Source organism: Myotis daubentonii, chromosome 2, assembly GCF_963259705.1.
Source record: "Myotis daubentonii chromosome 2, mMyoDau2.1, whole genome shotgun sequence".
NCBI classification, from domain to species: Eukaryota; Metazoa; Chordata; class Mammalia; order Chiroptera; family Vespertilionidae; genus Myotis; species Myotis daubentonii.
The window spans coordinates 132,761,548-132,776,034 of record NC_081841.1 but is presented as its reverse complement, the minus strand read 5'-3'; the positions used below and the strand labels follow the sequence as shown (position 1 = coordinate 132,776,034).

General features: G+C 41.4%; 1 protein-coding gene across 5 annotated transcripts in view; it reads left to right on the top strand.

Moving 5' to 3' along the window:
• Positions 1-14,487, top strand: part of FNDC3A (fibronectin type III domain containing 3A) — a 220,369-nt gene that overhangs the window by 175,552 nt on the left and 30,330 nt on the right. For all 5 annotated transcript variants that reach the window (XM_059684646.1, XM_059684645.1, XM_059684644.1 and 2 more), the window contains 4 exons: positions 2,292-2,345; positions 4,897-5,021; positions 5,365-5,539; positions 7,145-7,231. In XM_059684646.1, coding sequence (XP_059540629.1) covers positions 2,292-2,345; positions 4,897-5,021; positions 5,365-5,539; positions 7,145-7,231 — 441 coding nt within the window. The remainder of the gene's footprint in view (positions 1-2,291; positions 2,346-4,896; positions 5,022-5,364; positions 5,540-7,144; positions 7,232-14,487) is intronic.

The window sequence follows — 14,487 nt, the reverse complement described above, 5'->3', positions numbered from 1 at the left end:
CCGGAAGGTCGTCCAGAAGGATGTCTGGTCTAATTAACATTGTGCTTTTATTAGTATAGATTTGATATTGCTGACAAAAATGCTGAAAAGCAGAACTAGCATATGTGGGTCCATTGTCTGTTTTTAGCTCTAAGGCAGGACCTAGTACCGCAAAGGCGGCTAAACAATGATTAATGCTTGGCACTCTCCTATTTGGGGAGTCGCAAAGATAAAGCGGGAGCAGGTATCTATATTAACATGTACCCATCTATGCTTGCCAAATTCCAGTATGTGAGTGACATCCATTTGCCAGATTTGATTAGGTTTAAGACCCCTAGGATTAACCCCCAACGATTGTACAGGGCAAAGAATTACTCACTGAAGGCACTGCTTAACAATTTGACGAGCTTGCTCCTGAGAAATACAGAATTGTTTGCGCAAGGCAGCAGCATTTTGATGATACAAAGCATGGGAGGACTGGACAAGAGAAAATTGAGTAGCCTCTTGCATTACAGCAAGGAGGCAATCAATAGTGTCATTCCTATAGCTAACGGACCAGGGAGACCTGAATGAGATCGGATATGACCAATAAAGCAGGGAAATTGTTGTTCTCTAATGACTTTTTGAAGGTTGAAAAATAAATGAAAGAGTTCCTCCGAATTAGTGTGCCCTATAGTAGCTGTCATTCAGAAGTGAAGGCCAGATAAAGAGCTTCACAGATAAGGAAAAGCTAAAGGAGTTCATCACCACCAAACCAGTATTATATGAAATGCTGAAAGGTATCCTTTAAGAAGAGGAAGAAGAAAAAGGTAAAGATACAAATTAGGAACAACAAATACACATCTATCAACAAGTGAATCTAAAAATCAAGTGAATAAATAATCTAATGAACTGAATAAACTGGTGAATATAATAGAATCAGGGGCATAGAAAGGGAGTGAACTGACTATTCTTGCGGGGGGAAGGGGTGTGGGGTGAGGGAAGACATTGGACAATAATCGTGCATCTATGGATGAGGACAGTGTGTGGGGAGTGAGGGCGGAGGGTGGGGTGGGAACTGGGTGGAGGGGAGTCATGGTGGGAAAAAAGAGTAACTAATGTAATCTGAACAATAAAGATTTAATTTAAAAAAAACTGAGAATGTTTTCCCCTTTGAAAATTTTCTTTTGCTTTATCTTTTATTAAATTTATTGGGGTGACATTGTTTAATAAAATTATATAGGTTTCAAGTGTACAATTATGTGCTACATCATCTGTAGATTATTTAACTTTGATAAGAGTCTAAGCGTCAGTTGTGTTCAAATAGATGAAATTTCATTTAAGGACTGTAATGATCATTTGTTCTGAATCAAAGTGAGTACTAAAAAGGAAATAGGTTGAAAGTATAGAAAGAAAATTCAGGTAGAAATAAGGTTGAAAATCTTGAGTGATTAAATACTGAAATAAAATGCCAAGGGAGATGGAAGATTAACAGATTGATGAATTAGTAGTCCTAGGTAAGTAGCACATTAAGTTTAGAAGCAGAGATCCAGACAGTGTGCCCTCTTGGAGTTCCTTTCAACACCCTACTTTTATCTTTGGTGTATTATACCAGCAGTCGCCAACCGATGGTCTACGGACCTCTAGTGGTCCGTGAGATCCGAAAGGTTGGCGACCACTGTATTATACAATACTAGAGGCCAGGTGCATGAAATTTGTGCACTTGGTGGGGGGTCCCCCCACCTGGCCTGCACCCTCTCGTCCGGGAGGTCTCGGGGGATGTTTGCAGAGATGGGAGAGGCTCCTTCCACTGCCGCTGCATTGCCAGCCGTGAGCCCAGCTTCTGGCTGAGCGGCGTTCCCCCTGTGGGAACACACTGATCGCCAGGGAGGCAGCTCTTGCATTGAGCGTCTGCCCCCTAGTGGTCAGTGCACATCATAGCAATCAGTCGTTCCACCATTCAGGTCAATTTGCATATTAGCTTTTTATTATCTAGGATTACTTTTAGATTGTAAGGTGAGTTTTAATAAAAACTCAGCCCTAGGAGCTTAAAGCTAATAAAAGGCAAAGGGATTTTTTAAAAAGGATTATAAAAGTTAAGATAGTTCTTGCTTAAAAAGGTATTTTAATATTCAGAAAAACTTGAATAACCTCTCGCTTTGTTCTTTCCTTGCATTTAAGAGGATTATGGGGTATGCAATATATATATTTTTGTGCAAATTTTTCTAGGGCCAAGTCACAGAGAACATCTGTAACAGTATAGATTCCTTAGATTAGATCATCATAGTATCTTTTACAAAAGTACTAATTTGTACTCATTTTGTTTGTTTTAGACACCTAGTGACAATGGTTCTAAAATCCAAAGCTTTATTTTAGAATGGGATGAGGTAAGTAAATTGAATCTTTAAATTAGGCTAAAATTATGTGCATATCCTCAGGCAGAAGTAACTTTTGTTTAATAAAGTTTTTCCTCTTTTAAAAACAATGTGAAAAAAAAGTAAAAAAATAAAAACAATGTGAATGATTTCATGTGGAACATGAGTGAACTGACAGTATTCTTAGAAAATATTACTGACTTGACCTCCCTATGTTTTGTTTTGTTTTGTTTTTAACTAAACCACCATTAAGCTGTTACTTGGGTAATTACCTTGATTAAAAAAAATTACTTTTTTACATTAGTTTTAAGGGCTAAGAGTCATTGTTTATGCCTATTTTTACAAATTACCACAAACCTGGTGGTTTAAAACAATACACATTTATTCTCTTGTAGTTCTGGAAGCTAGAAATTTTGTTTTGTTTTGTTTTTTATCCTCTACTGAGGATATGTTTATTGATTGTTGTTGGGGCTGGAGAAACATCCATTGACCAGGGATTGAACCCATAACCTTTTGGCATATAGGATGACACTCCGAACACCTGGCCAGGGCATGGAAACCAGAAATTTAAAATGGATTTCATTGAGCCAAAAACAAGATATCACAATGGCCATGCTTCCTCCAGAAACTAGAGGAGAATAATCTATTGCTTAGCCTTTCCCAGCTTCTGGAGCTCTCCTCATTACTTGGTTAATGGCCACATTAAATGCCTTTTCTCCTCCTGTTGCCATTATCACATTGCCTTTTATCTCTTCTGTCTTCAAGTCCTTCTCTGCCTCCCTCTAAAAAGGATACTTGTAATTCCATTTAGGGCTTATCCAGATAACCAGGATAATCTCTCCATCTCAAGAGCCTTAACTTAATCAGATCTGTACAGTCCCTGTTGCCACATAAGGTAACATTCACAGGTCCCAGGTAGTATTAGGACCTGGATATCTTGGGGGCCATTATTCAGCCTACCACAGCAAGATTACTGGGCTGTATTGTTTAGTACTCTGTTTTACTATTATTTATCATGTTTTCTCCTACCCTGCTGCTTACACAACAGCTAAAATAGGAGGGACTAAAGAGAGTAGAAGAAATTCCTTTGGTAATTTGGAAATTCAGCAGTAATGAGGACCAATCAAGTGGGTTTTATTCCAAAGTTCTAAGAGAATTCAAAATTAGGAAACCTATTACTATATGATAGTAATTTAGAAGAAAAACTATAGCATCTTGACAAATTATGAAAAGGTATTTGATAAAAATTTAGCACCCATTTCAATTAAAATTCAAAACAAATTAGGACTTGAAAGGTAATTCCTTATTTGATAGTTATTTTTGTTTTAAGTAAAATACCATCACTAAACAATGAAAGCATTCTGGTTACAGCAGAAACAAGTGAAAGTTGCCAGTTATCCTCACCTTTATTTAACATTATTCAGGAAGTTATAGTTAATGCAGTATGATTTGGAACCACAACAAGAAGTATAGCCATGGTGGCTAGCCTGGGGAGCAAAATTATCATTATTTAGAGATGATATGATTTTCTATTTAGACAACTCAGTAGAATTAACTATTAATGCTATTAAAACTAACAAGAGTTCAGTAAAGCAGACTGACAAAGACTAAAGGTTTTCTTTGAAGCAGAAGTTACTCTAACCGCCCTTTACCTCTATTGACAAAATAAGCAAAAATGGTTGGAGAATGAGAAGCTAGTCCTTTTTATGTAGCACCCTAAATTTCTAAAACTCTTTAGTTGTCCTGATCTGCAGACTTTTCTCTTTCCCTTATACTCCTTTTTCTTTTCTGCTTATACTCTTTCATTGTTAAATCTAAGCAGTAGCAGCTCCAAAATCTTTATTGTAAAAAAGCTTAGTAGCTATCTAAGTGGAGGTCTGGAGATGTGTATGGACATTTTCTTAAAACTCTGCATAGAACTTTTCATAAGCTAAGGAACACCACCAGTGGTGCATATCAAAGATGACCGTTGCCACCACTGCCAATCCCCCCCCTTGAGATTATGGGTTCCATACCTGGAAAGCGTTTCTTTTATTAAAGCCAGAGGTTTAGCATCAGCTAAAACAGGCACTTAGTTCAAGAAGTTATGCAAAGATACCTATTCTCCAATTTTTGAATTCTGCATTTAACAAAGAGTAACTATCATATAAAAGATCTATGTAATCTCATCATTCTCTTGAGATCCATGACATGCATGTAATTAAGATGACTTTTGGCCTTGCCAGTTTGGCTCAGTAGATAGAACATTTGCCCTTAGACTGAAGGGTCAAGGATCTGATTCTGATCAAGAGCATGTACCTCAGTTGCAGGCTCAATCCCCGGCCCTGATCAGGGCGTAGGCGGGAGACAACCAATTGTGTCTCTCGCACATCATTGTTTCTGTCTCTCCCCCTCCCTTCCACTCTCTCTAAAAATCAGTGTGAAAATGTCCTCGGGTAAGGATTAACAACAACAACAAAAAAAATGTATGATAGTTAATATGTTACTGTCAAGTAGGAATTGATGTGGATTTATCTTTTTACAATAATATACCTGACATGTAATAATTATCCATTTTTTTTAGGGAAAAGGAAATGGAGAATTTTGTCAGTGTTACATGGGCTCACAGAAGCAATTTAAAATTACTAAACTATCACCAGCAATGGGATGTAAATTTAGACTATCAGCCAAAAATGAGTATGGCACAAGGTAAAATACACTTTAATGTAGATATTTTAGCTTATCCAGTCAACTTTATTTGTGTAAATTATTTACAGTCCAAATTATCTGCTAAAATTCTGCTATGTTATCATTTTATTGCTATAGTTGTATTAAAAGCTATAAGATAATGTGTTAGTTGCATAAACTGCAGTTTTAAAAGAATGCTAATTTATTTTTAGGTGTTTGACTTGGTTATTGTAAAGATATCAAATTCAAGATGTATTATTTAAGTTATAATTAGTTATCAAAAATGTCATTTATCAAAAGTTAATTCTTTATAAAAATAACTTTTTCTCATTTCTTCTTAAACAAATTTCATATGTTTCAACAGTGGTTTTAGTGAAGAAGTTTTATATTACACCTCAGGCTGTGCCCCTTCTATGCCAGCAAGTCCTATATTAACTAAGGCTGGTGTTACTTGGTTATCCTTACAATGGCGTAAACCCTCAGGAACACCATCAGATGAAGGAATTTCTTACATTTTAGAGATGGAGGATGAAACTTCAGTGAGTATGAATATGTATTTTAAATGGGATATTTAAAACATTTCAGTGTGGTATTAATCCTAATACTGTACATATTGCCACAATAGTTAGATCCTTCCCCAAATCTTTTGAATCCTTGGTTGGTTATATTTTGGAGGTATTGGGAGTGAGGGAGAATTCAGTCTTTATTTTTCTTGATGTGTAGGAGTGAGTTTTGTTTTTTATGTTTTTGTATATATGTTTGTGCCTGGGAATAACATCAAGTGTATGTCAAATATATATGTTTTGGGGGAAATAAAGAGAGGGGAAGATCACCCAGCCTTCTAAACTAAGCAACTCTAAAAGATAAGGAAATACTATGTCTGCCTTCTCCAACTGTGTTAATACACTACTTTCCCAAGTGCCACGGGGGACTTAAAGAACCTCACATGAGATTCTATAGTACAACCTAAATCTAGTTACTACTGGCTCATTTTCTGTGAACTGGAAACAAGCTGAATAAAAGTTAGGCTGTCCTGTATTAGTTATATATAGTTCCATAGCTTTTTAGAGCTACTTTGAAACAATATGAATAAAAAATAGCATTGGTTTACTCCTAGGTATATATCCAGGAGAATTGAAAACACATGTTTGTACAAAAATTTCTACATGAATTTTCATAGCAGCATCATTCATAATAGTCAAAAAGTAGAAACAACCCAAATGTCCATCAACTGCTGAATGGATAAACAAAATGTGATATAGCTATACAATGGAATATCATTCGGCCATATAAAGGAATGAAGTACTGGCACATGCCACAACATAAGTGAATCTTGAAAATATTGTACTAAGTCAAAGAATTCTGTCACAAAAGATCTCATATTATGTTATTTAATTTGATGGATATAGGCAAATCTGTAAAGACAGAAAGTATATTAGTAGATGAGAAAAGAGGGGAAGTGACTACTAACCAAAAAATCAAGTACAGGCTCTATTCTGGAATTAGGTATTAAGTGATGGTTATAAGTGAGGTATTGAGTGACTCACAACCTTGTGAATATACTATAAACCATTGAATTTCATACTTTAAAATGGGAATTCTTTGGTACATGTATTATACCTCAAATTTTTAAAACGTTAAAAATAGCATTGGAAAATTAATGAAGCATTGTCACTGGGGCTATAAAAAGCAATCCCAAACCTAAGTGACATTCCTACCTGCCAGGACAACCAGCTGTCCATTTATTCATCTAAACACAACTATGTGTTCAGGGCAATTTAAATACATTAGTTATAGTTGTGTTTAGCTCTTAGAACATCTGTCTGGGAAATTTCTGTTCTAGAGATAAAGTTACTGATAGTCAAGTTACCATTGCCTCTCACTCTTCCCTCAACACAAAAATCTTCTCTGGGATACTCTCTTTACTGAGAATAAGTGGTCTCCTTCATCCTTCTTTATTTGTTAGTACATTTCTGGATCTGTCCACTCAAGTTAGAAACATGAGTATGAGAATTACAGTAAACAGCATTGATCACATAGCACATAGGTGAAGATGAAGAAAACCTGAGTCTTTTCACATATTCATTATTCCCCATATTTCTGCTGTTAGACATCTAATGAAGATTTGTTTTTCCCCTTTCCAGGGATATGGTTTTAAGCCTAAATATGATGGAGAAGATCTTACTTACACAGTGAAAAATCTCAGACGTAGTACAAAGTATAAATTTAAGGTAAGCTTTGGAAACCCCCTAAAAGATTTATTTGTTGTTCTTGTTATTCCTTGGTTTTAAAGCCAAGTATATACTTCACTCCTTTGGTTTTAAAATCTTAAATAATTTTGGCCTTTTCTAATGTGCTTTGTTTTACTTTCTTACTATATAATAGCACTCCTCAAACATTATGTACAGTAGTCCCATCTCTCTTATCTGCAGTTTTACTTTCCATGGTTTCAGTTACTGATGGTCAACAGAAATCTGAAAGTAGTAAATGGGAATCTCCAGAAGTAAATAATTAATAAACTTTAAATTGCGCACTATTCTTAGTATCATGATGATACTAAAATTGACAAAAGAATTTCATGTTAGTTTTACTGGCACACCTTAAACAGTGGAAGTTACAGACACAGTGTGTGAAGACATGAACAGAAAACGTGTTCTACTTGTTGGCAACATGTTGTGCCAGAAAGTATGGAGACTTGAGCAAGGGATCCTCTGAAACAAGTGCCCACATTCACACAACTTTTATTACAGTATGTTGTTATAATGTTCTATTTTTATTAGTTGTTTTAATAACACTGTGCCTAATTTATAAGTTAAACTTTATCATAGTTATGTATGTGAAGAACATAGTACATATAGGATTCAGTAATATCCAAGCTTCAGGCATCTACTGGGGGTCTTGGAACTTATCCCCCACAGGTAAGGGGGACTACTATATTTAAATTCAAAACAGTTTTAATGTTTTATGGAACTCTTATTTGTAAATGTGAACAAATATCTTTTAAAATGTGCATGTTTTTAAACATAATCAGAATACAATCTTTGGCAGGGATATCAAAGTAATGTTACTTTTTTCCCAGTGCATCATATCAAATGGTACACAATTTCAGTTCATTCCATTACTGACACTCACTTGGTGAAGGTGATATCTACCATATTTCTTCACTGTAAAGTTCTTCTTTTTTCCTTTATAATAAGTATTTTGTAAATACTGTTTAAATGTCTTGTTCCTCATCAAACTTTTACCCATAGTTTTAACACCCATTGATAATTCCTGCTTGAATCATTACTATGATTAATCGTTGCTAAGTGTGATTTTTTTATTTTATCATTCCTTCTACATTTATTAGTTGGCATTATAATATAAGGAAAAGCTTTCTCCTTTCATTAATTTATATCATCAATGTGAACTCATGGATTGCTTTTTATTGAGTGGGCTATATTTTGTTACTGTGATTACCAGTTATGAGATAAGACTCAAATTGTCTCAGGTTTGGGAGCCCCTTCAATCTGGCTTCTGAATACTTTAGCCATGACCCTCCCCTTATTATTCTTTGAGCCCTTCCTTTCTGGCACATGGAATTCCAGTTTCATACGTTCTCTTCTTTAACCTTGGAATTTGCTGTTTCTCAAAGTACCTGGGTCCTTTTAGTGGACAGTGATATTTAGAAACCAAGATCTGGTAGTATACTTACTGCTATAAGGGTTTGCTACTCCTGGACACCCTCTCACTGAACAGAGCTAGGAACTATGTGGTGTGTGTGTGTGTGTGTGTGTGTGTGTGTGTGTGTGTGTGCGCGCACGCAAACTAAATACATCCAGTTTTAATCCAATGCCACAGGTTAATTCTAGTTTTCTCCCTTTATTTCTGACTTCCTTCATTGTCAGTGAGAAAAATTGCCCAAGTTGTGTTCAATATATTTACTTATTGGATCAAACACTTCTCCTTTCCCTTATACTCTTCCCTATTCAGGGTGCTTGAGTTCCTACTGGGCAAATGCTACTGCCTCCACTCCTGTCCACAAATACTTGCCTTGTTTAGTCCATCTGTTCATTTTGGACTGAATTATTTTGGAAGAAAGGCAGAGAAGACTGCATGTTATTCTTGCTTACTGAGGCATGGAGACCCTACGTCAGGGGTCCTCAAACTTTTTAAACAGGGGGCCAGTTCACTGTCACTCAGACTGTTGGAGGGCCGGACTGTAGTTTAAAAAAAAACTATGAATAAATTCCTATGCACACTGCACATATCTTATTTTGAAGTAAAAAAACAAAATGGGAACAAATACAATATTTGTATTTGCATGTGGCCCGTGGACCATAGATTGAGGGCCCCTGCCCTACATATTATTCTTGCTCACTTGAGACAGTAGCAAGCTTTGAAAAGTATTGGATATATTTTAGCTCTGACTTGGTCCATGATGTATATCACTATTTCTTGGCAGACAGTGATTATATTAACATAACAATTAATATAAGCCAGCCTACATTTTTGTGCAGAAGTTTACACAAAAATATACCAGGATACTATTAGTTGATAAACTCAGCATTTGAGTTTTCCTGTAGGTCTTGTTTAATCAAATCATCCTATCTAATAATAGCCAAACATGGTAATTGACCGTACCTTCACTACACCTCATATTGGATAATCAGCGAGATATGCAAATTAACCGCCAACAAAGATGGCGGCTAATTTGCAAACTGCAGGCAGGACGGGACATCAGGGCGCCAGCGCCAGCCGCCATCCATACGACGCCAGAAGCTGCTTGCCTGCCGCCTGGGACCAAATATGGTCCCGGGCCACAGTCACGCCAGCCCTGCAAGCCCCAGGAGCCGCCTGCCTGCCACCCGGGACCCAATCCGGTCCCGGGCCGCAGGCAAGCTGGCCCCGCAAGCCCCCGGAGCCACCAGATATGGCAGTAACTCTATCAGTAAGCACTCTGAAAGTCATGTCATAAATGCACCAATTAAAAGACAGATTATGGGATTGAATCAAAAACAAAACCCACTTTAAATATAAAGACACATATTGATTAAAAGTAAATGAATTAAGCTGCAGCCTGTTTGCTCAGTGGATAGAGCATTAGCCCTTGGACTGAAGGGTCCCAGGTTAGATTCCAGTCAAGGGCATGTACCTCAGTTGCTGGCTTGATCCCCAGTCCCTTTTAGAGCATATGCAGGAGGCAACCAATCAATGTGTCTCTCCCTTTCCCTCACTCTCTCTAAAATTCAATGGAAAAATATCCTTGGGTGAAGATTAACAAAAACAAAGTAAATGGATTAAGTAACATTAAAGAGATTATAAGAAAAATATATTCCAAATTTTGTTAGTGTATAATGGTTATGTTTAAATTATTAACACCTAAGAAATTGGGTGAAGGGTACATATAATATGTTGTAGTATTTTATAGGGTTTTTTTTTTTACATGTATGAGATTATTTCAAATTAAAATACTAAAAAATTAAAAATTAATAAAATATTAATTGAAATGTATCTGCATTACATGAAAAATCTCCTAATTGCTTCTAGCATAATTTATTAAATTGTGCTAAAATTTACAAGGGTTCAATAAAAAAATATCTTAATTCTAAATTATATAATAGAAAATATATAATAGTGCAGTTATAAGCACTTATCTGAAAATACAAATTTAAAGAAGTGAATTTAAAGAAGGGATTAGCCAAAGAAAATATATGCACAACCCATGGACACAGACAACAGTATGGTGATGGCCAGAGAGAAGTGGGGGCAAGAGCTGTGTAGAGGGGGCAAAAGGGGAGAAATAGGGACATCCTATATAATATCCTATCTAATAAAAGAGAAAAATGGTAATTGGCGTACGACGATACCCTTTTCATTGGCTAATCAGGGCTATATGCAAATTAACTGCCAACTAAGATTGGCAGTTAACTGCCAACAAGATGGCGGTTAATTTGCATACGTAGGCACAATGCAGGGAGGCGAAAGGGAAAGCAGGAAGAAGCCCCCTGCCACTGACAGTGATCGGAAACCCAGGGGGGAGCTAAGAGCTGGGGGGCAGCCATGATCGGAGAATCAGGTGCCTTTTCCGCCCTGGCCAGTGATAGCAGGAAGTAGGGGTGGAGCCAGCGATGGGAGCTGGGCACGGTCGAAGCTGGCAGTCCCAGGAGCTAGGGGTCCCTTGCCTGGGCCTAAAGCGAAGCCCATGCCGCGGGGCCGCTGCAGCTGCGGGTCCCCGCTGCCCGGGCCGGACGCCTAGGCCAGAGGCGTTAGGCCTGGGCAGGGGCGGAGCCTGCAACCGTGGGGAGCTGGGGGTCCCCTGCCCAGGCCTGACACCTCTGCCGGAGGCCTCAGGCCTGGTCAAGGGGCCGATCCGGTGATTGGTGATCGGAGGGTGATGAGGGTCAACTCCTCTGGCCGAGGCATCAGGCCTGGGTGGGGGGCTGAGCCGGGGATTGGGGGGGATATGATTGTCCCCTTGCCCAGGCCTGAAGCCTGGGTCAGAGGCGTCAGGCTTGGGCGGGGGGTGGAGCAAGCGATCAGAGGGAGATGGGGGTCCCCTGCCCAGGCATGATTCCTGGGCCAGAGGCCTCAGGCCTGGGCGGGGGCCAGAGCCAGTGATCAGGGGGAGATGGGGGTGCCCTGTCCAAGCCTGACACCTCTGGCAGAGGCATCAGGCCTGGGCAAGGGGCCGATCCTGCGATTGGAGGGTGATGGGGGTCAACGCCTGAGGGCTCCCAGTATGTGAGAGGGGGCAGGCTGGGCTGAGGGACACCACCCCCCCCCCACACACACACACACACACACACACACACACCCAGTGCACGAATTTCGTGCACCGGGCCCCTAGTAATCTAATAAAAGACAAACATGGTAATTAACCGTACCTCCAACACGCTTCCCATTGGCTAATCAGGGTGATATGCAAATTAACGGCCAACCAAGATGGCGGCTAATTTGCATCACTGCAGGCAGGGAGGGCCAGCTTGGAAGCGCGAACAAGCCGCCTAAGCCACGTCCCCAGCCGGGACGCCCATGTGCGGCTCTGAGCAGCGGGGGGCTTGATGGCACGGACAAGCCGTATAAGCCCCAATGCCAGCCGGGACCCCTGTGTGCGGCCCTGGGCGGGCGGGGCCTCCGCAGCTGCAGTGTTCGGACCCAGGCCCCCAGCCTGCTCTGGGCTCCGCTCAAGGAGGGACTGGGGGCCTGGGGTTTACTAAACTTTACTGGAGCTGCTCCCCACACCCCAGCCCCTGCCCCAGAACCACACTGCCCTCAACAAGGTGCCCAGCAGCATCCTGACAGGTGGGTGGTGGGAGAGCTGAATAGAGTGGGGGCTGTAGGGAGTCACGGAAGGGCTGGGCCGCAGGAGCCAAGCTCCCAGGAGTCTGAGGAGAGAGCCTGAAGGTAGAGGAACGTTTGGCAAAGCAGCTGCCAGGAGCCATGGCCATGGGGCCTGCAGGCGCACGCACAGGCCTCCGCCTGATCGGGGATCCTGGGCAAGCGCCACGGCTTCGGGGAAGCAGCTGGCCAGGAGGCGGGCGGCCCAAGGGGCGCAGAGCGGCGCCAAGGTGGGGTGCACTGAGAGGGCTCAGGCCTGGGCAGGGTGCTGGCGGGCGGGGATCTGCCTCACCCGGGTTGAGTGAGGTTCTGTATTGGCCCCAATAGGCAGGAAACAAGAGGCGATGAGGCGTGGAAGGACGCCTGGGTGGAGGGGCGCAGACTCGCAGCCCTGAGGCGGGGGTCGGGGGGCAGCGCCACCTCAGTGGAGGAGCGCCGCACTGCTGGGTACCCCACTGCAGCGGTTTGGAGAAGCTCCCAGCGCTGACCAGGCCTGCACACTTGAGAGGCCAGGACTCCTGCTCCCGCCTAGGCCCAAAAACAAGCCTGCGCCCGCCCAGCCCCCAGTTCTCGCCCCACCCCATGAGGGTGCACACCTGCACAGTGAGTACAAGCCTACCACCTGCTCCGCAGAAGGGGGGGCAGTATAGAATGGGGTGGGGGCGGGGGAGAGGAAAGAATGTGGAGCATCCATGATGAAGAGGTGCTTGAGAATGAGGCTTGGAAGCCTCACGTGGAAGTTTGTTCTGTTTGCCCTGCGGCTGTCCCTTAGGAAAGGTGGAGAGCCGGCTGTGAGGCTCCCTGCGCGAGGAGTCCAGTTCCATAGCCAACTGGAAATGGCCTCAGTTTCCTGCTCCGTAAAATGTGTTAAGCGTGTCCCAGTGCCTTCACTGAGCTTTGAGGACCAATTGAGATACTATATAAAGAAAATTAGGGAAGACATGAGAAAGAAAAGAAAGGGCGGGCAACACAGAAGAAAGATTGGAAGGAACCTGTAAACCTATTGTCACTTAAATAGGGAATAGAGTCAATAGTGTTGTAATGATGGTATGAAGCCAGGTGGGTACTGGAAATATCAGGGAACACTTTGTAAAGTATATGGTTGTCTAACCACTATTCTGTAACTAATAAACCTGAAACTAATTCAAAATAATATTGAATGTAAAGAAATGAAAATAGGAGTGAAATTTTTCTAAATTTCAAAGTATAAATAAAGGCTGTAAAGGAAGGAAGGGGAAGAATAAAAATAGTGTTTTTCATTTTACCACTTTATTGTCTTTTCAGTATATAAAAAAGACAGTTGTCTTCATATGGTACTTTTATGCTTTTCTAAGTCATTATCTCATTTGACGTTCAGGGCAATTTAAAGGCAAGATAATTATTCCCTCCACTATTCAAAGAAAGGAAATCTTGGTGCCTGGCCCCAATGATTCAATCCCTTATTGTAAAGCAGGGTTAGTGAAATTTTCTGTGAAGGGTCATATCCTATCTAATAAAAGAGAAACATGGTCATTGGCGTACGACCGCTACCCTTCCCGTTGGCTAATCAGGGTGATATGCAAATTAACTGCCAGCCAAGATGGCGGCCGGCAGCCAGGCAGCTGAAGCGAACGGGTGGCTTGCTTGCTGCTCCAGTGATGGAGGAAGCCAAGATTCCCCGCCTGCCGCTGCCGGCCTCTGAGCTGCACTCTAAGAAACAATTGCAATTATAGAAGCGAAACAAACCCCAGAAACCTGCTTTCAGCCAGCCGGGCCTCAGGGCTGGAGCTGAAACAGTGTTTCAATTATAGAAGCCAAACAAACCCAGATACCTACTTTCAGCAGCTGAGGTCTCAGAGCTGGAGCCGAGCCTCAGAGCTAAAGCCGGCTCTCAGTTCCAGTGACAGCCATAGAAGGTAAATAAATCACAGAATAAAAAAAAAGGAAAAAAGGAGAGGTTGGGAGCTTCAGTCACTCGCCAGCCTGAAAACGGCCCTCAGCCCCTCACCCAGACTGGCCAGGCACCCCAGTGGGGACCCCCACCCTGAAGGGGGTGTGACCAGCTGCAAACAGCCATCATCCCCTCATCCAGGCTGGCCAGGCACCCAAGCAGGACCCCCACCCTGATCCGGAACACCCTTCAGGGCAAACCAGCCGGCCCCCACCCGTGCACCAGGCCTCTATCCTA